At 37.9% G+C, this 25,519-nt stretch overlaps 2 protein-coding genes across 3 annotated transcripts in view; both read right to left on the bottom strand.

Moving 5' to 3' along the window:
* The window catches only part of NUP107 (nucleoporin 107), a 31,332-nt gene extending 21,851 nt beyond the window's left edge, over positions 1-9,481 (bottom strand). The window contains exons 1-7 of one of the 2 annotated variants that reach the window (XM_075746259.1): positions 9,405-9,476; positions 8,718-8,818; positions 8,520-8,605; positions 6,738-6,827; positions 3,051-3,166; positions 939-1,074; positions 325-428 (exon numbers count right to left, since the gene is read on the bottom strand). In XM_075746259.1, coding sequence (XP_075602374.1) covers positions 325-428; positions 939-1,074; positions 3,051-3,166; positions 6,738-6,827; positions 8,520-8,589 — 516 coding nt within the window. In that variant the 5' untranslated portion in view covers positions 8,590-8,605; positions 8,718-8,818; positions 9,405-9,476. Of the gene's footprint in view, positions 1-324; positions 429-938; positions 1,075-3,050; positions 3,167-6,737; positions 6,828-8,519; positions 8,606-8,717; positions 8,819-9,404 lie in introns of both variants that reach the window. The other variant, XM_075746267.1, reaches the window with a different exon arrangement.
* Positions 9,482-15,979: 6,498 nt separating this feature from the next.
* The window catches only part of RAP1B (RAP1B, member of RAS oncogene family), a 31,450-nt gene continuing 21,910 nt past the window's right edge, over positions 15,980-25,519 (bottom strand). The window contains exons 4-8 of the mRNA XM_075746246.1: positions 24,254-24,310; positions 22,664-22,804; positions 20,558-20,701; positions 18,642-18,757; positions 15,980-17,221 (exon numbers count right to left, since the gene is read on the bottom strand). Of these exons, the coding sequence (XP_075602361.1) occupies positions 18,671-18,757; positions 20,558-20,701; positions 22,664-22,804; positions 24,254-24,310 (429 nt within the window). The 3' untranslated portion in view covers positions 15,980-17,221; positions 18,642-18,670. The remainder of the gene's footprint in view (positions 17,222-18,641; positions 18,758-20,557; positions 20,702-22,663; positions 22,805-24,253; positions 24,311-25,519) is intronic.

Below are 25,519 nucleotides of genomic sequence, written 5' to 3'. Positions count from 1 at the left end.
TTAATCCAGTTTATTATCACTAACAAAAAAATCCAAACATCTGCTCATGTTTGTTGTCACTCGACACTTGCAGTGGAATGGCAGCCAGATGACATTTTTAGTATTCAGTAAGCTACACAATGGGTATTCCTGTGCCAAAGTAGCGTATGAGGAGAGATGCTATTCAATGCTGGTGTTCAGTGACTCATAAGGCTGCAACCAGCTGGAAGATTTAAACTACGTATGTTAAGCACTGTGACTTCTCAGCTGAAAAGAAAAATAGCAATGCTACTTAGGGAAAGGATTGTAAAATAAAGTAAATAAAGAACCAAGCAAACTACTTACCTGACTGTTACAAATACTTTCATACTCATCCACAAGATCGAAAATGGTAGTTGATGTATGCTTCAGGAAGGAATGCAGAAAATCTGAGTACATGCTCATAGTAGCTAGAACAGATTTAAGAAGAAAAAGGCATGTTAGTCAGACACAACTACAAAAAAATCCTTCGATGACAAGGCATCTGATCTTTTGTAAATCTGAATGAGGACAATGATGATATGAACTATTTATATCCTATGAAGTCAGAAGACCTTATCAGCTAAGATAGTAAGATACACAGATGCTACGAGGTTAAGTCAAATAATTATAAAACTTTTGCTGTAAACCTGTCATCTGCAAAAGTTTTAGCAATAAACTAATTTGCATATCTCCATGAAACTAATCCAGTTTGCGTCTTACATCACCAGAGTATCCCATTTGTGCCATCAGGCTCTACAGAAGACACAAACTCTCTAGACTCCAATAACTGGAAGAGATTAACTTTCTTAACTTCAAACTAAATTGGTTTTGACAAAGAAATACCAGCAAAATAACACAGAAAAAACCCGAACATATATATACACACCCCACAAATAAAAAATGTGGTCAATTATTATGATAACTTCAGATTGTCTCACCAGCTTCCCCAGGATCATCCTCACGCAGGAGTACAGCACTCATAGTGACATCTTCTGTCATATTGGACATGTCTAGGTTTACAAACATTCCTGTCTGCTGAGGCGAGAGTGCCATTGTCCAGTTACTTTCATCCAACTAAAAGCACAACAAGAACATAAGGAAAATAAATAGCAATCTCAAACTATTGTAAGTCTAGCTCCAAGTTTTTTCATTCTATATGAATGGTATAAACAGAGCAATTCTAAAAATTAATAGTGAAATAACTGCCTTTAGATAAGATGGAGCTATGCCTTTAGCAAACAGCTCTAAAAAGATAAATTTTAATCTGCAAAAAGGAAATTCTCGAAATTTTTTTCAGGAAATAACTGAAGTAGAAAATAATCTACCCTCTACTTTAAAACACCATGTATTGCTTTTCATCTTAAAACAAATAAATCACTCTAAACTTTCATATTCCATTATGCTAAACGTTTACTTACTATTTTGTTGTTCAAAGTAAATAACTGACTAGGTTGTAAAGCAGCTGTGACAAGTTAAGCAAAATAGTTAAAATTTGAATCAGAACCATTTACCAGTCTTTTAACCTTAAGTAAATTGCTCAAAACCATTTGACTGAATGAAGCAATACATGTTTAAAATAATAGAATATTGAAGTGGGAAATAAAGATATACCTATATTTTTGGGGGGATATTTCAGAAGAGGTATTTGATAACCTATCTGATATCAGAGCAGCAAAATGGCCAAAACAAAAGATATATACATATATAAAAGATATATACATATACTGCACTGACAGGACAGCTTCCTATAGCTGTTCCAATGACAGCAATTGCTTTCTCAGAGGCAATTAATGCTATACAAAGAACCAGAGACATGCCACTGGTTGATTTGTTTTTTTTCCAGACTCTTAAAATTGTCCCACCCAAACAAGTACAAACAGGAAACCAGATGACATTGCTGTAGCAGTCTCTTAAGCATATCCAAAAACTGTGGACATACACTTGTTATTTTTCCTTTTATGCCCCAGTTTCTACCCACAGTATTCCTCTTGCCTGATTTCTCTCTGCCATTATTACCCTCTAGCCAACCAGAACAGAACACTATAGCACTCCGACAGCAGAATAAAAAATAACAAGAAATTCAGTTCCAGTAAAATGATATCAGTCTCTGTGGGAAATACAAAAAGGGCTGATAAGCGTTCTTATCTACCAGCAAGTACACTTCCACAAGACATAATTTTAAGTCCTTTTTCCAATCAGTCTCCTCTGAGGTGAAAGCCTTTGTCTAGTCCCAAGTTTACCCCTCTAATCTAAACTGGATTCAAGTCAGAGCACTAAATGCTAACCTAAAATGTTCTCAACTCACATAACACTAACTACCAAATGACAAGAGGCTCTGAATCAGTGGCAAACCCCAACTGCTAAGAGCTGTGTACATACTGATCAACTAGGCCCCCGAACCTGAAAATTTAAAGAAACAAATGGGCTGTAACAAACTATAGAAACAACCAGGAGGGACAATCAATTAAAATACACAAACAGAAAGACATCTTAACTTGTTTTGAGTTAATTTAAAAATAAATGGAGATAAAATACTTCAGATGTCCCAACTGATAACTTTTTTTTTTAAAATCAGTGGTTTTCCCAAAACATGACAGTAGAAGTTAATCAACGTCATCTGAAAAGTCATCAGAAAAGCTTGTTCTTTGAAGTTCGAACTTTAACATTGAAGTGTAGCCTAACACTGGAGCATGCTAAAATAAGAAAAATTGTGAAGGTTTAACTTGCTGACAAAGAAGAATTGCTTGTTTACAGATTCTTCAAAGACAAAGTCAAGATTTTTGTAGTCACGAGCTGATGCTACAAGGACCAGCTTAACAGACATGGTGTATTTAGCAAGTCCTTAAAACCCTCTATTATTCCTCACTGCATTACCTCAAAGAACACCACAGTAGTACATAATACTAGAAGCAAGCAGCAATAGTAGTAATAGCAAGCTTGTACCACCCACAGTTTGTCCTTGGTGCAAACAATACTGAAACACTGTAAACTTGTAGTTTCTTGTAAGTTTCATGAGAACAAAAGAGAAAAAGGTGCTCTAACCATCTTACCATTGACAGATTGCCGAAAAGTCCAGGAGTTGGTGGAATCAGAGGACATTTCCCTCCTGTTCCCAGGATGGCAGACAAATCCGATGGCTTCATGGAGCTTCGATTTAGTGCCATACCTGAAAGAGCGAGTGCCTTTTCTGAAAAGAAAAAGTATTTAAGGCCACTATGCTCTATCAAGGAGCTCCAAAGTAAATCTTGTAACACAAATTGAAGTATTTATGAAATCCTGCTCAGTCACACAAGAAACAGACAAACCAGTCTGATGGAGAAGTAACTTGCTCCTGTCCATCTTCATTTTCTTTCCATCAGAAGGCTTGTACCAAACCCACAAATGTCAATTATAAAAGAAAAACAAATCTTAGGCTCAATGACACTTATAAATAAGGAGGTTAATTATCAATAACAGAACTTAATAATCTACACATCTAGTTACGCTAGGGTTATATAAAACCTCTGTTAACCAAGTCTGGAGCATATTCAAGCCCTAGTTTTCCAAGTAGGACATGTATAAACATAAAGACAAAGCGTCCCTATCGTCATCTCAGTTCTTCCTCACGTGCAGCAGCGTTCCAGATAGAAGTCTGAAGCCAGGTTGAACATGAGCGTACATATGCCCTGCATATGTGACGTACCTTCAGGTACTAAAGAGCTCACTGGTACGCTCACACCATGAGCATGAATAGGAATAAATCTCCGGTCACTCTTTCTCGGAAATTGATCTCCAAATCCTTAAAGCAAAAGGCAACCACAAGTCTGCTCTACTAAGCACTACATCTGCTCCAGATACTCCTGCATGTCAATGCAGTGGCTAGTGTTCCCAGGAATATCTGACCCATGTTAAAAACAGAGACACTGCTTTGCAAGATGATAAATGCCACATCCTACGACAACAGGGAGCTCCACCACAACAGACCTTCCTGCAGGCCAAAGATCATAGAATTCGCATCAAGACAGTAGCTGCTTTGGTCCCCTTATCAATCACAAACAGCCTGGGAAGCCATCTAAAAACACTAGTTGCATCAAGACAGTGACAGTCAAACCAGGAGCTGTGTCAACAGTGGTAAAGAGGGAATGACACATAGTTACAACGTTTTGTTAGCAAACTTGGAGACAGAAGTGCCTGTACAACCCTCAAGAGCAGTTCTCGACACCAATTGAACCAAGACAGCTTCAGTCAGCATCGAGATCATTACTGTTTCCTTTCAGACTTGAGGATTGCTGGAATTGGAGGCAAAGATGCCTATAACAGCAAATACAATCACGAAATAAAGAGTATGTCCAGGGTCTCCATCAGACTCCATCCAGTTTGGAAGCAGAAGATCACATGCCTATGGCACTTTTTTTTTTATATATATAATTTTTCCAGTGTCTGAGGTAAACAGAACTTTCTTGATGTTGATCAACTTTTGTTGATCTGCTTGAGGGTAGGAAGGCTCTACAGAGGGATCTGGACAGGCTGGATCGATGGGCCAAAGGCAACTGGATGAGGTTCAACAAGGCTCAGTGCTGGGTCCTGCACTTGGGTCACAACAACCCCAGGCAGCCCTACAGCCTTGGGGAAGAGTGGCTAGAAAGCTGCCCAGCGGAAAAGGACCTGGGGGTGTTGGTCGACAGTCAGCTGAACATGAGCCATCAGTGTGCCCAGGTGGCCAAGAAGGCCAATGGCATCCTGGCTTGTATCAGAAATAGTGTGCTCAGCAGGGCTAGGGAAGTGATCGTCCCCCTGTACTCGGCACTGATGAGGCCACACCTTGAGTGCTGTGTTCAGGTTTGGGCCCCTCTTACTGAAATTCTGTACTGTTGAGCATTCTGAAAATAGACAAAACAGAAATTTCATAGCGACAAAAATCACACTGATAAGAAATAAAGATTTTCACTGAAGACATGACAATGATGATATACACATTTTAATCTGAAGATAAAAGTGGGGAAAAGATCTACTTGATTTTGAAGTCTTCTCTGACCATCACAGTATGACACACAACACTTCTCTTAAAACAACTAACACATCACCCATCTTCAAACAGTCCTGAAAAGGATGTGAAGCAGCAAAAGGTGCAACCATCCTCTTGGAACTCGATGGAAAATACCCTGGTCAGATGATGACAAAAAAGAGGAATATACGTATTTTTTATATATATAATATATATATATTGCCTTATATAAATGTCTGAATGATGACAAAATAAAGACTACAGGAAGAGACTATGACAAGGAAAAGGGAGGTAAGCCCTGGTGATGACATGGAAATGTAAGGAATGGGCATGTTTGTTTATTTCATTCACAACTAGTGAGGAAGGCTCTAAGAGGATTACAGAACTTTATGTTTAATGTCAAGTCAACACTAAGAAGAATTTGCAGTTTTACTGCGAGAGCTATCAATGCTGACACACAAGTAGCTCATGCTCGAGAAGCAGCCTAATGCCAACAGCATTTACCTCTGCTGCTGGCCACCCAAACAGAAGCCACTAGATGTTAAACTATATGAGAACAAGCATGGGCCACACAGAACTTGCCAGGAACCCTGAGAAATCATGAAGAATCAGTCTCTCTGGAACTATCTTTGCGCCAGTGCCGGTTTGAGAATAGCCCCCAACACGCTCCTAATAAGGGTCCGCTGATGCAGAGCACAGGGGTTGAGACTGGGAGAGCAACCTGACCCTAGCAACCATGCATGGTTCCACAGCTTTTCTGTGAGGTGTGCCATCTAATTTCTTCTCCTGCTAGTGGAGAGGGAAATAATTTACTGATGCAACCAGTAAGTACACCTGGTAGAAAGGTCAGCAACACAATTAACCTGCCACAAAAACAAGGATGGAAAAAGTACCTGAAGAGACACTACACAAAAATCTTGAAAAATTAAAAGCTACTGCAAAGCCAAAAGGAGGTTGTAAAAGAGAAGGAAACACAACAAACTAGATTGATGAGTAGTAAGTCAAGAATCAGTTTCAACATGGTACTTGAGAGAAACTGAAATGATACTGGACATACTCTTGTGCCAAACAAAGACAATGAAGCTCAAACACCCTCTAAAAACTGAAAGGCAAAAATCCATTTGCATTCAGCAACAGCATAAATATATAACATATGAACTTACATGCTGACTGCTATTAGGTGTTTTTTTCCGTATTTATAAATGTGTTTAACTTCAGAATCACAGAATCACCAAGTAATTGAGGTTGGAAGGAACCTCTGGAGACCACCTGCTCCAACCCCCTTGCCCAAAGCAGTGTCAACTAGAAAAGGTTGTTCAGGACCTTGTCCAGTCAGCTTTGGTTATCTCCAAGGACAGAAACTCCACAGACCATCTGGGCAATGAGTTCTAGCTTTCAATCAGCCTTACAATAAAAAAGTTTGTTCTTATGTTTAAACAGAATTCCCTGTATATTCTGTTGTGCCTATTGCCTCTGGTCTTTTCACTGGGTCTGTCTTTTCACTCCCTCCCATCAGGTATTTATACACATTGACAAGATCCCCCTCAAGCCTCCTCTTTCCCAGGCTAAACCATCCCAGCTCTTGTCAGCCTCTCCTCATACATCAGACACGCCAATCCCCTAATCAACTTTGCAGCCCTGCACTGAACCCACTACAATGTGTCCATGTATTTCTCCTTTTGAATGGTAAACAATTATGAAGTACAAGCATATAATTCCTTTAGATAAATACTAAAGAAAGAAAGAGTCTTACCTGGCTGGCGAAGCAATGAACTAGGAGTTCGGGAAAGCAACTGGCCTTTGGGTGTCATGTTTCCAATAGTGTCATCCAGGGATGTAAGAACTGATTAATAAACAAGTTAAGAAACACTCTCCTAAACATGCTTACAGCTCTATTCAAAATGATTACTGAATACTTGGAAAGGAAAAATATTTTGGTGTAGCTCAAAGATTATAAGGATTACACATCTTGTCTTTCAGACTAAAGCAGAAAGTCCCATTCATAAGCCTGAGTTAGGTCACAAAATGTTTCACCAGAAGCTTAGAAGTTGGAGGCCTAAAAGGGACACTGCAAAGTAAAGTTCAGAAATACGAGCACGACAGGTCTGGAACTCCTCATAACTGCTCAGATCAAAGAGAATACTTTCGCCCCATAAGGAGCTGCTTTATGCTACATAAACCATAACGCAAAAATCTAAGACTGAATACATTTTAAAAAAAAAGTCCTCATACTCTCGGTTCCAGGGTGCTGATAACTGTAACAAAAAAGTCTCTGTTGCAATACTTTGCTTCTTCCAGTCAGCAATTAGGTTCAGTGCTCTAGGTACGGTTTACTGAGAAGCAGTTGCGTAAATGTTTCAGTATCCTAAGTCATATCAGTGTACAAGAGCATCATGATTCTTAGGGACAATATAATCAGGGACAATATCTCACTAATTTTATTCTGCTTGCAAAGAAAAGAAGGATAAGCAAAGGTACTGGAGTCCTTTGCTATCATAACCAGAAAAATACCATTATATTAGCTGTCGAATTACATGGTATTTTTTTCTTACTGTAAATAAGTGAGAATGGGGGAATTATGTGGAACTATAAATCTATGTCTGTGCACTCCTCTTGCTATTACTATGGATGGAAAGTTAAGATAGACTGAATAATCACAATATTCTCATAAGACAATACATGCAAAAGAGGATAAAACCATAAAATCTAGATATAACAGAATGAAGAGAACTCCATTTTTTCAAAAACTCAGAGATGAAGTCAGCTATGGCTCACATAATTCTCTAGGCTGATCTCAACCTGAGTTCACAAGCACATGAAAAACTACAAAACACCAAGCTACGCAAATGCGACAGCACAAGTTTAGGAGATATGCAATGCAACATCCTCGCAATTGTGTTTGACTGACAACCGAAATAATCAATCTAAATGTAGTCAAGAATTGACTACAGAAGCATTTTGACATCTCTTATTTTCCCTGAAGTCTACCGTTCTGAGCTTTGATATGGTTTGAGACTACAATGGGGCGAAAAGGAGTAAAGAGAAAATACTATTCTGTGAAAAGGCAAAACTGCATCTTTTGGGTTACTCCCAAGTTCTTCTGCAAAGGCCAAGTAACATACCATGTTGCTGAAAACACAGTATTTTTCTAAATGAAACTCATCCAGATTTCCCAGTCACATTTTCGGGTGTTAATATCTCTCCCTACTAGTCTTTAGATACTGCAATCATAGTTTTGCTTTTGAATTTTTCTCCTTCTTAATGCATGAAAGTACCACACAGAAAACAGACCACAGAAGGGGAAAATATGAGACAGTTCAACAGAAAAATTTTCACTGCAGAATACTTCACAAATCAGATAAAAATTTCACATTATATTCATACATTACTCACTTTAAACAGGTATAAACCAAAAAGTAACTTGCTGCATATTTGAAAACCATTCTCCACATGCTCAAAATCAAAGTAGTGGTAAAAATACACGCACATTGTGAACGCAACAAGAGAATAAAATCTCTTTACAGAAAAAGGATACTAGAAACTCTTTTCTGAGAGCTTTGCTTCCGCCCAGGTCTGGCCATCTCTGCATCACGGGGGGATAACATGTCTCCAAAACCATTTCTAGAGAACAGCAACACAGACAAAAAGCAAGTGAATCCAAGCAGCACATACAACAAGATTTTTTGGTTGTTTCATGTAACTCCACAACTGGGAAACTTAAAGTGTGAGTCACCTCTAATACTAGTACTGATATCCTGTTTCCTCTACAGAGCATCCAGTATTGCTTATCAGGTCAGGAAAATGAGTTTGTCTGAAAACCCACACTTTGTTCTCCTACACCACAACAGACATTATCTTATTAAAAAAAAAAAAAAAAAGGCTAGTAAAAGATGCAACAGTATGAAATTCAATTTTTAATCGAAAAATTCAATTGAAAGCATGACATGATTTCACTATTTGATTTTTTTTCCAGATACACAAAATCATCAGATTGAGAAAGCTCATGTGTTCTTGCAGGAGAAAAAAAAATCGATAACAATTACTAAAACGCAAAAGAGAAGCTACAGGAAGTCTGTGAAGGCCACAGCTGTGACTGCCTAAGCAGGCCGGCCCGTAGAGCGCCCTGCAAAGGCCCGGCTCAATGATTCCTGCGTAATTAACAACTCTCATTTAACCTATAAATAGATTCCAGAAGAAATCAAACAGATCTAAAGTTCTCAGGTGACATAAAAGACTCTGATACCCCTCAGAAATTGTTGCAGCATTGCTGCGTTTTCCAGCCCGCACTACGAGCACACCGCTCCTCCGCGGCCGCTACAAGGTAATGCGTCACATCACATTACATCATACCCGCGGGGGAGACCACACTACCCTGGGACACCCCGCCGGCACCGCTCCCCTCCCGCCCCGCGCCTCCCACCTCTCCATGGCGGCCTCCAGCCCGGCGAAACCCGGGCTCCAGGATTCCCGCCTCCGCCAGCGCCGGGCCGCGTCCCGGAAGGAGAGGGGAGAGCTTCCGCCCGAGCGAGGCGGGGCCGCCGCATTGCGCCTGCGCCGCTCCGGGCACCGAGCCCCGCTGGCAGCCTGGGCTGGGTGGGGGCGGGCCCTGGGGAGGAGAGCCGGGGATCCCCTCTCAGGCGGCCGGGCAGGCCTGCTGTCGTGCTGAGGCGAGCCAGGCCGCGGTGGTGGTGAGGGGGTAACGTTCTGCCCTGCACGCCTCTGTCCGGGCGGCCGCTGCAGCGCCGCAAGGGCTGCGCTCCTCAGTCCCCGGGCCAAGCGACAAAGCCTTAAAAATTGTTTAAATGTTTCAGATGCTCTTCAGGTTATCTCATTCCACAGAGAAGAACTAATCCAATGCTCAGAATATTTTCTTACCCGTTCAGCTGAAGAAGCATGCCTGCCCCCCTTTGCTTTACCAAGATGAGGCTGCTTCCACAGGGTCACCAACTTGGGTTTATTTATTTCTCTTCCCTGTTTCTCCCAGTGTAACTTGGACTACTGGCACCAAGAGTTAAAGTAGTGACCACCACACCAGATCACTCAGCACTTACCTCCCTGGACAAATTAACAAAGTTAGGAAACTACCTCTCCTCTTCCTCCCCAAAATGGGTTTTGCACACTTTTTAACTAAAGGAAAATACTGCTAATACCCTATCAGTACAAATGACTGTGCTACCAAGAGTAGCTTATTTACTTGCACCTAGTACAAGGAAAACTGTCCATACTGCATTTGTAGTGTAGACAGGCAAGTTCTCAAAACCACTTGAAAGTACTCATGTATCTGGGACTACAAGGGAGTACTATGAGCAAATTAGGCATTTAAATTTCTCAGAGAGAGGGATACATCTGAAAACAGCTGAAAAAGGCAGCAGAACTGCCAAGACATCATCTGAAGTCCCACAGCTCAAGATGCTGATGAAATGCTGTGTCACCCAACCTTGGTGGCCGACTAGCTGCTGGAGACCATAACCTCAGAAGGCTTCACACTAAAAGTGAGAACCCTGATGAAGACTGGGGACACAAGAACACAAGCAAGCAGAAGACCCTTAGAGAATAGATTAGTCACTCAGGAAATGTAGTTTTGGATTTAAAAAAAATAGTTTTCCTTCTATCATGAAAGCACAAGTGAAGGCAACAACCTTCATTATGGCAGAAAACTAAAAAAATGTTAAAGGTACTATTATATCCTGATTCCATACTACATGTTTAATAGAATTTACCTCTCAACACACCCTCAAAAAAGTGTAGCGTTACTATCTCCCTAGTGCAGTGGGAAATTCAAACAGAGCAATGCTCAAATTGGTATGTCATTCAGTTCTTTGCCAACAGCTCAAGCTCTCAGGGTAGCCCTTCTCAGGGCGGAAGTCTAAGCAAATGAGAGATGTAGTGACAGAGAAAATGCTTCCTTTGCATGCTGTCTCAAGTTTATTCAAAGAGATGACAAATGAGAACAAAAGAAATAAGGCTGAAAAGAAATTAAGAGGGCAGTATGCATGCTTTAAAAAAAACCAAACCACCACCACAAAACAATAAACCAAACAAACCTGTAAAAGAATATGAAATATTTGAGAGAACTTATCTTAATATGTACTGCCTCTTTAAGTGCACACTGGAGAAGCAACTTGGAGGCTCTGAGTTGGCTTGGGCAATGGTGGGAGAACAGGGCAAAAACCTGGTGGTGTTTTCAGGCAGTATTTTTTGACTAGCATACCACTTCATATTTATCTAATGAGAGGGAAAGAGGGGGGAAAAAAAAAGAGAAAAAACTGAAAGGCTCATGTAAGCATCTTACATTTCCAAGAAGCAGGAAGGAATGCAAATTTTTCAGTGATATAAATTACTCTAGATTTGTAATTAAAAATTATAAATCCATCTCAAGTTTCACATTTTTGCATCAATACTGATTCTAACTGCAACTGTGTTGTCAGAGGGGTAGTGATGCTCTGTACTTAGAGGCAGGACAAGCAAAGACAACTCAGCAGCTAGCATGACTAACGCAACCATGGCAGGTTTATTGTCAATGCCTAAGCTTCCTCTGCTCCCTACTAGCTTTCTGTGTAGTTAGCAGGGTTTACAGGATGTACTAGGTTGAAGTTCAGGATATATCAGAATAAAATTAAACAAGTAAACTAACTCAAACGCCAATTTTCCTTTACAAAATATGTTTTAATATAGATGGCTCACAAATCAAATTAATTGCCCTAATGCACTGCTAAGCTGCAACTGTGACATCTGCATATACAAAATTGTACTCAATTCAGAGCTATGAAAAGCAAGAGCATGACAAAAGTTGTTGGGCAATGTGATAGCAGCACAACTGCATTCAGTACAAAAGAAAACCCTGGAACCTGCATTACACCTTGCTTTTTTTTTCCTGTTCTAGTCCCTCTTCTCTTAGTTGAAACACATTCCTGGAAGTGTGTAATTTTTCACTTTTTAAATTTAAATGTAAGGATTTTTTTTAAAACTCAAGAATTCAACAGAAGTGTTTATGTGCTTGCTTAGTATTAATTTGAGAGTCAACACAGGTATTTTAATGTTTGCTGGAGGTCTTACCCTAAACAAATTGATTCCCACGCCTACGGCTATTGAGGAAGCTCAGCTAAACCCCCTTTTTATTAAAAAGGAAAAAAGAAAGACAAATTTGTAACTGTCGTTTTATTTGTGTCTGAAAATCATGACAGTAGTGCCAAAGGTCTTTGTTGCACTGGGCACATTACAAGCAGTAAACCCAGTGTATGAGAGCTGGGATTTCACATGTAGATTTTTATACTTGGTATGGGAGTGAAGTTACTGACTCCTCCCTGCTAGATTTAGGAGTACAAGGTAAAAAAGCCACATAGTATGAAAAAAGTATACTGACCAAAGAAAGAACTGTAACTTCTACTATAATGTCACTCAGTATCCAAGATTACAGAAATGCCTGCTCCCCTCAAGTTTATGGTAGCCAAAAGACATTACAGGAACTAATTAGAAATTGCAGTATCTTTCAAATGAAAGAGTTCACCACAGCCACAACCTCAAAAAAAAATCCTGGTGGCAGTGAACTTAAAAGAATGAAGTTGTAAAGCTTGTTGTTCAGCAAAACTAATATTTCTTGAGGCTGAAGTGAGCACAGGGGAATTACTAAGACATGCCTTTCTCCACTCACAGATCTCTCCCTAAAGAACATCTCACTGAAAACAGGAAGTTACCTTCTGCTTGATGATTCAAAATTCTGAAAAGAAATGGGTTTGGAGGGTATTTAAAAAAAAAGAAAAAAACAAAAAAAAGTCAAAATCCACATTTATCTGTTGCTTGAAGCAACAGTGGGAACAAAATCAAGACTACAAAACAATTTTGTTTATAGTTCCAGACTACAAATGTAAAGTTTGTGACAAATACAAGTATAATTCCAGAATTTCACTTTCTAGAACAGAGAAGTTAAATTAGGTTTTAAGAATCTTCAAGCTCTTCATAAATCTTTCAAGGAAAAGTATAAGGTGCTTGAGACTCAGAAATAAGAACCTAATTTGATTAAGGTACCATTAGAGAAGCAGAGCTCTTAAAGAACTACATACAACTGCATTTTCATAGAACCATAGAATCATTTATGTTGGTAAAGACCTGTAAGACCTTTGAGGTTCAACTGTTGTTACATATCTGAGCAACTTTTTTTTTTGCTTTTATTCTCCTCCCCAAACACAGGCAAAATAAGAGCTATAAAGTGAAGTATAGCCTAATGCTGTTGGGATGGCAGTTTGAACACTGGACAAAACGCTTTTTGTCTATGCTGATGCTTGTCTGCATCTGCAACACTTTTTGAATTGTAATATGAAGACAGCTGTATATGAACTACTATTTTTGACCATTCACATCCAGAAATAACTTTGTATTGTTGGTATGTCTTAACTGAAGTCTATTGAGTATCAGTATTGTATCAAAATTTCTCCAAGTTATTCCCAAAACTGGCAAATATTAGAAAATCTGTGGAGGAAAAAAACCCCCAACACTTTGTTTAGCATTTTAAAAGAATCCTCATCTTCAGTATTCACCCATGAGGAAACAGCAACTCTAGTTACACCAGGAAAGGAGAAAAAAATGCAGAGTTTAATCCAAATGCCAGCAGGATCCTTCTCTCACCTCCTCTTTCTAGCATCACAATATCAGTACATGTTATGAAACAAACTTAATATCTAATTTCGTAATACTTTTCCAGAAGTTACGTTCTCTTACACAGAAGAGCAATTCTACCCTGTGTTTAGTGCATTTGGGCATCTGAAAACATCTTGCAAAGTTTCAAAATATACTTGTAAGTTATGCAAGCAGACATTCATTTCACAGAAAAATTTGAGAATGAGAAAGGGCATTAGTAACATGGTAAGGTATAAGAAAAATTTATACTGCAAGAAAAAAGTCCCAATAAGAAGAGTGCAATGCCATTAAGTAATACTTCTCTATTTCAGGACATAAACATTACTTTTTCCATAGAAAGCTCAGACATTTAAATACTGACATATAACAATTTCAGATTAGGATGGAAATAAAGCAGTCACAACCTTTGTGTGCACTGTAAGCATAAGCTAACTTTACAAGCAGTAATACATGTGTAGTAACACTGATTTTGGAAAATTACTGCATTAGTTCTCAAAATATGAATTATGCATGTTTTCATCCAAAGCTTTATGAGAAGTGTTCTGCTTCTGTACAAGTAGTTCAAGCATGAACTTCTTAAATGCCGATACACAAAGCGGTTATCCTGAAGATATGTAAAAGTTTGTTCAAAAATTTCAGCAGACAGGATTCTTTGCTAGAATTGGTAACTGCTTACATAGTTCCAATTCCTGTGGGGAACTGGATGTTCACTTCCTCAGCGGGAACAGCTTCTTATGCCGTAATTACTTAGATATGAAGAAAATTTTCATGCATTTTTTTTCATTATGCTTCATGTCCATCACTTCCTCAGCATCATTTTATCATGCATCTTCCCTTTAACAACCAGGACACTGCTCCCTTGAAGCCTGCCTAAGTTTTCAAGGAGAAAAATACTGTTTTTTAGGTTTTACCTGGGTTATGATGTGTTGATTTTACAAATCTGGCCTAATTTCTACATATAGAGGGGAGAAAGTGTATTCCACTTTTTTAGCACAATCTTCACATGTTAAAGCCTGGAGTGTCTAAAACTTTTACTTTCGTTGGGTTTGATTAAGCTACCTCCAGTGCAGAGAAACTGTACATTTACTATTTCACAGATCAACCAAGAATGCTTCAGTCCAGAGCTTTCAGGACAAAGCCTGATGTTCCCTGTGATCGGTAGTCTTTGGTTGGACACTGAGAGCAGAACAGGGTCCCCTCTCTGATGTTATCAAAGAATTTTCTCTCCCTGCCACCCAATGCCATCTGTACAGCTGCCTGGAAAAGAAACACATTAAAAAAAAACACAGATAAAAGGACAATTTGGACATGAAAGTGTTGTAAGACCTGAATAAGCAGAGGTTGAAAATGAAGGGAGGAAAAATACTGAATAGCTCATCAAGGAGGAAGGTACCTCATGAAAAAAGAACTAGAGCATCCAGTGCTCCACTCTCATCTACTCTGGGGACCAATCAGGATGCAGAGAGTACCAAAAGAGATATTTATGGGGATAATCAACCACATGTTCTGGTTTCTTGTGATAAATGAAAAGGAATCGCAATCTTAACTCTGACTCTGCACAGTGAAAGAGTGTGTTACTTCCACAAAACAATGGTGATGACTGATAAAATTACCAGCAGAAAGGATCAGCTGGGCTCCTTAATTCACTTTGGGCAACGTAAACTATCTCAAAGCTTACCACTATTAGCTAACCTAATCTGACTGAATTTGCAGGAATGGATTAGAACAAGCTGTGATAATTCTGTGCCACAGAAACAGGAGGTACCAAGTATTTGGGTGTGACATTAATTTTCAGCAGCACAGCCAAGATCAGGAAATCATCCACAGTCCACACATTCCACTTCACAGTCCAACAGTGTTAACAGATATTTAAAGTCTGCAAAACACTACGCTCAATACTGCAAGAATGCTCTTCTGCAGATTTCCTTGAAACCAAACAAATATGGTGTAATCATGCAGAAAAAAATCATATTTTCTCCCAAGACAATTTTTTTTTTTTTTTAGCTACACTAAGTCAATTTTAACAATGAATTCTTCCTGGAAAGAAGGAAAACAGCAGGTGACATACTTTCAAGTTCCCAAAACAGCCACTGATAGTCTAACCTTTGAAGACAGATTTTTCTCCCTTATGTTAGGATTTGGAATATTCCAAGTCCAAAACTAAGTGGAGTGTCATTCAGTCAGAAATTCATCCACCCTAGCACATGGGATGCTATTAGAAGAAATACCCACAGCATGTGTTTGACAAAGTCATAATGGTTCCTTTTCATCCTAAGATGTATGAATCTGCACTGTGCAAGATATTTGAAATCAATATTTACTAGCACTACTAAAACACAAAACATTTGAGTAGTATATAACTGTAATGCAAGCCCTTGCATGGCAATCCAAATTTATTGAACTACTGATGCTAAGTCATACAAAATTGCACCACTTTAATTAAGGCTTTTAGTTTACATTTGGCCACCTCAAAGCAGTTGTAACATTAGGTTGGTCAATTTAAATACTGTGGCTCCCTGTTGGATATACACACAATCTTTACACCCAAACGTTAATGCATACAAAGCAACAAGGCATTGTTAAATAAATCAGCAAAAGTTAATTACTGCAACTTAGGCCCTGTGACCAATTACACATGATTAAAATTACTTCCCACATTCACATCCACAGTACTCTTCCACCATTTAACATCTCAACCAAAACGTTACACATGTAAAACAATCACTAACAGGCAAAAGTACTAAACCTGTATATTTGGTATTGCAAATACACTTATGCATGAGCAAGCAAGGGAATTCACAGTGAGAATCTACAGCTGCAGAAGCCCGAAAATGATTTACAAAAAATTGTTAAATCATTAAAAAATCGTTTTAAAATATACACTTCTTGTTGTAGACCCCCACTGTACACACAACTATAAACATTGTTCCCTATGTAAACAAGGAAAAGGAAACATACAATAAAAGGTTGAAAAGTCTGGACATTTCCTTCCCAACAGATATTAAAGGCCATGTCTTTAGTCAGACATTATACTGAAAGGACTCTTAAAGACTAGATCACTGTCTCCACAGGTTTTTCCTAAAATTAAAAAACTATATAGCTGTTGTGTTAATCAAAGCGCTTTTGTACAATACGATGATGATGATGATCCTGTATTTCTTTAAAAAAGTTACAATAAGCTACAAATACCGATGAAGCAAAGTTATCTGGAGTAGTCTATATAGGAGCTCTTTGGACTTTCTTTTATTATGCTAAAATAGTGGTGCTTTTAGGATTTACATTATTGTACTCTCCAATAGAAAGTGGGGATTGTTGAAGTATACAGTACACAGTTTTCATACATGTACAACATTGGTGGATGAACAATGTCTCTTATCAGTAATACTGGATGTAGGCTCTGGTTTTACCAGTTGCATACACTTAGAATATTTATAAGTAAAAATCTCTCGTGACACTGGAAAGTGATTAGAATGTGCAAACTGATGTAGTAGCTTTCATCCATTTCTTAAAGGGTACCACCACAGGAAAGTCCATTTAAGATGTTGGTAGGTTTAATAAAGTTGGAATGCTGGCACTGTTGAATTGGGCAACAGTTCTTCAGACCTGTAACAACAAAACAGGAGCTTAGTAGCAACTATTTGTCATTGCTCTTTACTTAAAAGAACTAAAGCAGGAACTAGGAGAGTTCTTAGCAAGCAGAAAATAACCTTATCATTTCTCCTCTACTAACATCATTTCTACTGTACACATACAAATAACAGACTATGTCAGTTAGTAAAACTGAATTGGGATACATATGGTAATCCAAGCTGAACTGTGGAAGTAGTATCTGATGGGTGGGACTAATTTTGCCTACAGTATGACAGTTCCAGTGCCTTTAAAAACAAAGGCACATTTGGAGGATCAAAGCTCCAGAATCAAAAGCCCTGTTAAGAAAATGCAGCAGCCATTTCTGCCACCCCCAGCTAACGCTTCTGGAACTCTCTCAGTTTTACTTTGAACTGATTCAAGTTGTTCCAATTAAGTAAGTTTTAATATTGATATCAAAAAAGAGTTAATAAAAGCCTGCGATTTATGACAGTGAAATGTCCTACCAGGATCCTTCAGCATATCAAACAGGTCTAACAGATGACAAAATAATGGATCATAGCACTGAAAGAACCAAACCACCATATGTCCAGTAAAATTGAAGGGAATAGAGATGAACAGGCAACTTACATGATGTTAGGTCAATCAAGAGAAACCTCTGTCCATACTAAGGCTCAGAGGTAGAAAGGGAGAAACAACCTGTCCAAGAACAAGTTGCAGAAAAAAAAATTCATACCTGCTGACTAACTTCTGAAAAGGCTTGCTAAAGAGCAGGCTGGAGCTTGCTTGAGCCTTCACAGCAGCATTCTTAAAGCATGGATTTAGTCAAGTAGAACATTAGCCAACTGCCAATGAGTAAGAAATTGATCTAGTAACCAGTAGCTCCAGGTCAAATATTTGGAGTGTTACAATCCTCACTCCACTGTTCTCTTCCAAATGTACTAACTACAATGCAGCCTATAAAATATCCATATAGTCCAAAGAAAGCAAGCTAAATTCCTGTGGCGTCATGCAAACATATGCAGGAGTTCAAAGCAGGAAGTGACATTTTAGCATGCAAACTGCAATATTTTACAGTGTGCATTCCTAATAATTGAGCTCTTGCAGTATATTCTATCAGCCTTTAAAAAAGAAAACCCTGTTTCCAAAGGCTGACCTTTTGAAGTATCAGAACAAACATCCTTAATTTGAGCTCTAAAAGCACCTTAAAGCTTGAAAAAAAATTGATACTAGTGTGAACAGTGTATCTTACACATTTGTAGTTCTGATTTTGGAATGGCAAAATAAAAACCACAAAAATTTCTATGATAACGTAAATCAAGAATTTTCAATGCTGTTCTGCATCAACAGCTACCACAGCTGTTTAGGTTTTTTTTTCTTGTTGTTTTGTTTGTTTTCAATAGTCACAATACACAGAAAATTTTTAAATGTTTACCTGGCTCAGAGCTACAGTACAGCTATGTATTAAAGTAGCTGACATGATGACTTTTTGCGTGCTTTTCCAGGCACTGGAGTTTTTCTGTTAATTTGTCGCACAAGGTCATAAAAGATCTGAGAATACAAAAATCAGTTGGTTATTGGAATTAAGAGGCTTCTCACATAACCTTAAGGCTTGAATCTTCACACATAATGTACTCACATACTCAAGAACCCCTGTACACACTTAGTTATCACAAAGCCAGAAAGTTAAATTGTATACTTAATTAATACCTGTTTATTTTCCCTTTAAGGTAAAGGCTCTTCCACTTTCAATGAAGCAAACTGGAAAGGCTATCTATAATCTGCAGCTGTTTAATTTCTGGGTCAAATTTATCTGACACGATATGTGTCACAATGATCAACTATTATATGTTATTACTTTGCAATTTAGCACTGAGGTCAAGAAACAGGCCACAGCTTTCTTCTAACTCAAATCACTGAATAGAACTTTCTTTAAAAGAATATCTTTAAAGTTTTAACTCCACATTTTCATGTTAACTCAAGTACACTGCATATTCTATAAGTCTCTTGTATTCAAATGAGATCATGCTTTTCCAGATACTTTAAAAATACTAAAGTCTAGAGACGCTGCTGAATTAATTCTCTACGACTACAGCATAAGTGCAACATTTCCTAGAAAATTCATGTATGAGACTCTCTCACACTTTGAATCTCTTAGAATTCTAATTAGAACATGATTTTGTTGAAAGGCTGATTTAAGACAAATCTACATTCTACAATTAAACAGCACCTGTTTTGTTCATAACTGACATTGTTCCTTATTTCTGCATCTCCTAAATCAAGGAAGTCCTCATACCAAAGCCATCCTAGCAGTTTCCTAAGTACTGGCTGCAAAGCAGTAAACATTCCAACAAGGGCTTTTAGTATTTGATGGAAGTTAACTTCTAGTTTATTAAACACATGACTTTTATATAGTTAAGCTGATTAATTTATGTTTAAGAAAAATGGAATAGTTTCCAGAAATTTCCAACTAATTAAACACATATTTTAAAAATATCAACTGTGCTTAAAACCACCATACTCATTTGATTACATGCAAGTCTTGCACAGAGGCCCTTTCAACTTGACACTGCCAACAATGTTTTCCAGAAGACACAATGAATTGCAGGGTTTATCGTAACATTCAAGCTGTTCCAGAAGAACAATAACATAGCTTCTTTTTCTAAAAATTTTTGCATCACTTTCTTTATGCTGGCACCCCCACTTCATGCTAAGAAGGCATGAACTATGGCAAGTGCCAAAAATGCATGTGTTTGATTAGTCTTCTAGCTCCTGCTAAGTAAATAAGTACTAGATAGTACAGGGGGTGTGCGTGTGTATGTGTGTGGTGTCCTGTGTCGTCCCCCCCCGCCTTTTTTTTCTTTTTAAACAGACTTATTTAGGTCTCTTCTCTAATCAGCTCATAATTTGGACAAAATCCCTAAGAGTTTGTCCTTACTATCTCAAATAATTTAATACCAAATAACTTAAATCAATTAGTTTTAAGAACTTAACTCTCTTAAAGGTCTTTTTTTAAAAAAAGTAGTCTAGCAGTGCATTCTCAGTGGATAGAGATATCAACTAGGGAATGTAACATGAAAAAAGAATTTATCCCAAAATCATATGAATATAATTTGAAATCTAATTACACTAAAATTTTATTAATTTTTAAAAGTCCTAAGTCAAAGATAACTATATCCCTCAATATAAACAACTCACAAATTCTCACAGTAGTTTTGTACAGTTTTGTCCATTATAGTGAATATTATTCATAATTTGGTTACTTTTTCTTGACAAATGGTACTGTTTGGTTACTGGAAGACAGTGTCCCATCCTTCTCTCCCTACCCCCCGCACAGGTAGCGTGGCTTACCTCATTAACATTTATCTTTGATTTTGCAGAAGACTCTAAGAATGCACAGTTATTCCATTGCCTTGCTAGGTTCTGACCTTGTTCCTTTCCCACAACTCTTTCATCTTCCAAGTCACACTTATTGCCAACCAGAATCATAGGCACCTAAAAACAATTTAATACCAGCAAAGAATTCATTAAAATTTTGGGAAGGCACAATGTAAATACACACCTAAAACCCCAACCCAATCCTTAGAGAATCCTGACCTCCAGAACAATCAAGCTCTGGTATAACAGAAACTTAACTTTACAGCTGTGTGAGACTTTAATCTTCAAATCAAAGCAGCTGCATTTTTTGCCTGTTCCTGGGGGGGAATGGTTTGAGGATTCGGTACACTGCCAATTGAGAAAGTGTCTTCTAGAAGACCTAATGAAATTTCAGTTTTAGACGCTTAAGATATCAAGAAGTCTACTGAAGAATCTGCTACAAGATTCTTAACATGTTCAAAAATCCTGGAAAAATTGGCCTGTACTGGGTAGCATGATGAAGGATGCAAAAGCTCCTTTCACCATTCCTCTACTTCCAGTGTATCCGTACTCCTTTCAAGAGCAGTTTGCTCACACAGTTCTTACTACTAAACTGATACACACAGAGGAAAGAAACATGCTAGCTTATAAAAATTACTAACTACAGAAAACAACAAATTTATCTTCATGGCAAGAAAAGGCAGTCATACAAAGGTTGTTTGTTCCCCCCCCTTTATTTTTACTTATTTAAGGACATAGCTAAGTTGCTCCCAAATTCAAGTATTGAAAGAAGGTTTACAATATTTCGATTATTTAATTTCCTCCCACTGAAAAAACAAGTCATGCCTAAGCTTTGGCATAGGAAAATCTTTATGTAAATGTTGGTGAGAGATAAGGTTACAACTTGAAGCTCATTATCTTTCTTCTGATACTATGGAATGGCTTTCAAGACTGAGGGGAGTGTTCGAAAGAGAAATACGATTCCAAGGAAATACCACCAAAATACTACCTTGATGCTAAACAAGGCTATAACTTGGTAAGCTCTGGATGGGAAAGGCACATGCAACTGAAATACTATCCTTTTGAGATACATTTATGATAACGGTTAATAAATCACTTCTAGAAGAAATCTGCTGAACATAGGCAAGACCTGCAAATGCTTACACTTAAGGAAGCACAAGGTGGTTTGTAATACAAGAGTGACAGTGAACTTCCCTGAAACTGAAACATTTAATACATTCTGCATCTGTAGGCAGCAGAACCGTACGTAGACACATGCAGTAAGGAAGGGATCAAAGTTTCCATGAGCACAGTTTAAATGAGATGAGCACACCTAAGAACTGTTCATTGCTTACTTTTTTTTTTCCCCCAAGGAAGACTTAAAGACTTTCTGTCTGATGGCTATAACCTACAAGGTGTTTCTGCAAAAAACATACTTTTACTGCTATTTCACATTTGAAATACCTTTCTTCCTTTTACTAATGGACTAAACGTTCTCTTCCTGCAACCACAGTAAGTTTTTTCTTTAATCAGTTATGAACTGGAATGTTTTAGTCTCTCTTTATAGCTTTAATAATACTAGGAGGTGCATATTGAAATTGTGTGAAAATAGCATGACCAAACTTACTTGCACACACACACACACAAAATATAAAAGCTGCATAACATGCAAGTTTAAAGTTTACAGTACTGTCTTCTGTAAGAACTTAAAATTTTGTGCTTTTAAAATACCATAAACAGTAGGCATATGAAGAGAATAATTGAACTATAGGGGTTTTTTAAACCTTCGTTGATAGTAATTGAGGTAAGCATAGAGTTGCTTTAGAAATGTTTTCTGCAGTAGTAGTGAATAAGGTTATATATAGTTTCAAATAGAGTATTTTAAAGGAAGATATTAAAAAGAAAATTTTTTGTATATACCACATGACAATTTTGCAATTTCTCCAGTTTGCCTTAAGAGTTGCATTTCTGTACTATGCATCTACTGGTTGATTTGTCTCTTAATCTGAAGCATGGAAGCTATCCAATCACAGCACATACATTACAACATCTGTAATGAAAACTGTAATATAAGTATTAAGCGGTTTTAGAGATGCTTACATCATCAGTGTCTTTGACTCGAAGAATCTGTTCTCTTAGATCCTGTAAATCATTAAACGTGGACTGTGCTGTGATGGAATATACTAATGCAAAACCTTGTCCATTTTTCATGTATAGGTCTCTCATTGCTGTAAACTGTTCCTGTGATTAAAAAAAAGATACAGATTATTAATTAAAAGATACGGATGTTGCATTCCATTTGCGCTTTCTTTACACAAACTGCCATATACTTCAGGTCACAAATGGATCACAAGTATGATGCATTTGTGTCCTTCCCCCCCTTTCTTAAACTGACCAATATTTTACTGTTTGACTATAAGCATTACAGTAAACTGAACTACTTTTAAATAAATCTGGTTTGGAATATTATCTTGGGTGGCTGAACAATATCTAGATATTGTCAAGGGCTATACCCTGGGGAAAAAACCCCAAAACACAGAAACTAAAGTAATTTCAAAAGAGAGGAGGTATGGTAGAAGGTACAGTGTAATCTGTAGATTACAGAAGCTACATTCCTCCTGAATCCTTCCTTACATACTAACTTTTTCCCCATCTCCTGGTCATTCTTTAAAACACATCACAAAGTAAATGCATCACTTTTCAGCCTCCATTTTGTAGACCAGGCATTTTCCTATGTTAAATTCTACTTTCATTTTCGAGGAGATTGACTTGAGGATGGAGACACTCAATAGATTTGTCACATTTTGTAGAGTTCAGTGACAACTACAATATTGCATATGAAGACTCACTAGTGCACTGCACAGCGGCATTAGGACTTCTCCCTGTTTGATATCTCTCACCAGTATGACTGTGGAACAGCATTTGCCTTTCTCACATTGGTGACTCGGCTATCTTGTGCCTGATCAATCACTCTCCAAGTCTCTCACTGTATGTCAGATGAAAAGCACAATATGTTTCAAGAGAACAGCCACTCCATCTTTCTGTAGTTTTACATGGCCTTACTCTAATATGGAATTTAAATAAACTATTATTGGACCAGATTACTATTATAGTTCAGAGAACACATACTACAGTCCAGGGGTCTTGAGCCTGTGCTCACCAGAATCAATGAAGGAAATTACTACTTCCAGTAGATTTTGGAACAAGTCAGAGAAAAACCTGACCAGTATGCAAAGGCTCAACATAAACCATGCACTTTGAGTTCACATAAGCTGACTAAAGTGATACTATTTTTATCCCAATGTCAGAGTACATCTCTCACAAAAGTAAAAGGAGAGGAGAAGAAAGCATGTATTCTCTACAGCAACAGAAACCTAACCCAAGTAACCATTGGGCCTAAATTTTCCTCTGGGCAATCTTAAAACAGGAGCACAACCTCTTTGAGAATTCTCAATCTCATGTTTCCCGTTACAGAACATGAGCTCACAGGAAACTTGCAATTCACTGTCTGCGCCAATGCTCAGATTTTGTTTAGATACTAGTACATTAAAGAACATCCCTTAATCCAATGCATTGACCACGGTTACTCTTTAGAGAATGAGGAAGGAAACATGTCATCATTTACATCCCTATGGCTTTTGATGGTTTTAACACTGTACATCAGTATTGAGAAAAATTGGTTTTACATACCGTTCCTGCAGTATCTAAGATTTCAAGCATACACTGTTGGGCATCTACTTCAACTTGCTGTTAAGAGAGAAAGACGTGGTTAGAGTTTTCTGTCTTGCAACTCTCCCCTCCAAAGACACCAGGAATTGTGTGATTTTTATAAGCAAATTCATAATGCATAAAGCAACATAATGGTTTAAGAAGTTTATATGGATATACACTTTGAAAACAGCAGGAAGAAACCTTTCAAAGAGCCCCAGTGACATTTTCAAAAGCAGCGTCAGTGGCCAAGTACCACTTTGCAAAGTGATTAGGGATTTTTTATTATTAAAAAGGAAGCTGCTAAATTTGTAATGATGGTTATGAGCAATGAGCACAACTAATTTCTACTTGTTTCAGGGATCATTCACAGATTGAAAGAAAAGTACAGGTGAAAGCTAGAAAGTTAGACTGGCATACTAATACTCATTTAATAGTAATTTAGATCAACAAGGGATTAATAATACATAGCAAACAAACCAAGCAAACCACTAAGAGTGGCATCCCCCAAACAAGCCTTTAGTGACACTAATTAGGAAACTGATCCAGCTTAGAAAAATTTGCAAAAAAACAGAAGTTTTAAGAAGCCAGATCAATTTCCATCTCTGTTTCAGAGTAGGTCTATGTAGTTTCTACCTCAAAGAAAAATGGCCTCGAGGGCAAAGGACATGGCAGTGCCCTCAAGCTCTTTCAAGCAGGCTATCCACTTGTTTTTGTGGGGGTTTTTTGTTTGGTTGTGGTTTGGGTTTTTTTTTTTTCTTTCAAGCTTTTGGTACACTTCCCTTGTTTTCATTTGCATGTAAAATTCCTAGTTGGCAGATCAGCACTCAAAGAACTTTGTGTCCTCCATTCTTCATATAAGCATTATCACTAGTTTAACTTCAAGCTTTTCCTCTGTAACTTCATTTGAGTTTGCTGGACAGGGAAGTGGAGTATTTCCAGTCCTCTCACATCTCCCCCATGTCCCCTAGGGAAGGAGATTCCTTCAATAGCCACTATTTTAGCATATACTGCTGACAAAGTTATTCAGCTAATTAAGCAGCATCTATTCTCTTTATGAAGAAATATTTGGGGAGTAAACCAAGGCATCCAGTTTCAAGACTTCATGCTCAAATTATTTAGTTCCAGACAAACTTAAAATATTTCAAGCCACATCCTCTGAACTTCAAATTTTATAAAATTAAAGATTAACAGTACAGAATTGCAACTGCCAAACCAATACATTTTAAAGTCACCCAAATCAAGCAG

The sequence above is a fragment of the Balearica regulorum genome, chromosome 1 (assembly GCF_011004875.1).
Source record: "Balearica regulorum gibbericeps isolate bBalReg1 chromosome 1, bBalReg1.pri, whole genome shotgun sequence".
Lineage (NCBI taxonomy): Eukaryota > Metazoa > Chordata > Aves > Gruiformes > Gruidae > Balearica > Balearica regulorum.
Note: the sequence above shows the minus strand (reverse complement) of the source record. Positions and strands in the feature narration are given on the sequence as shown.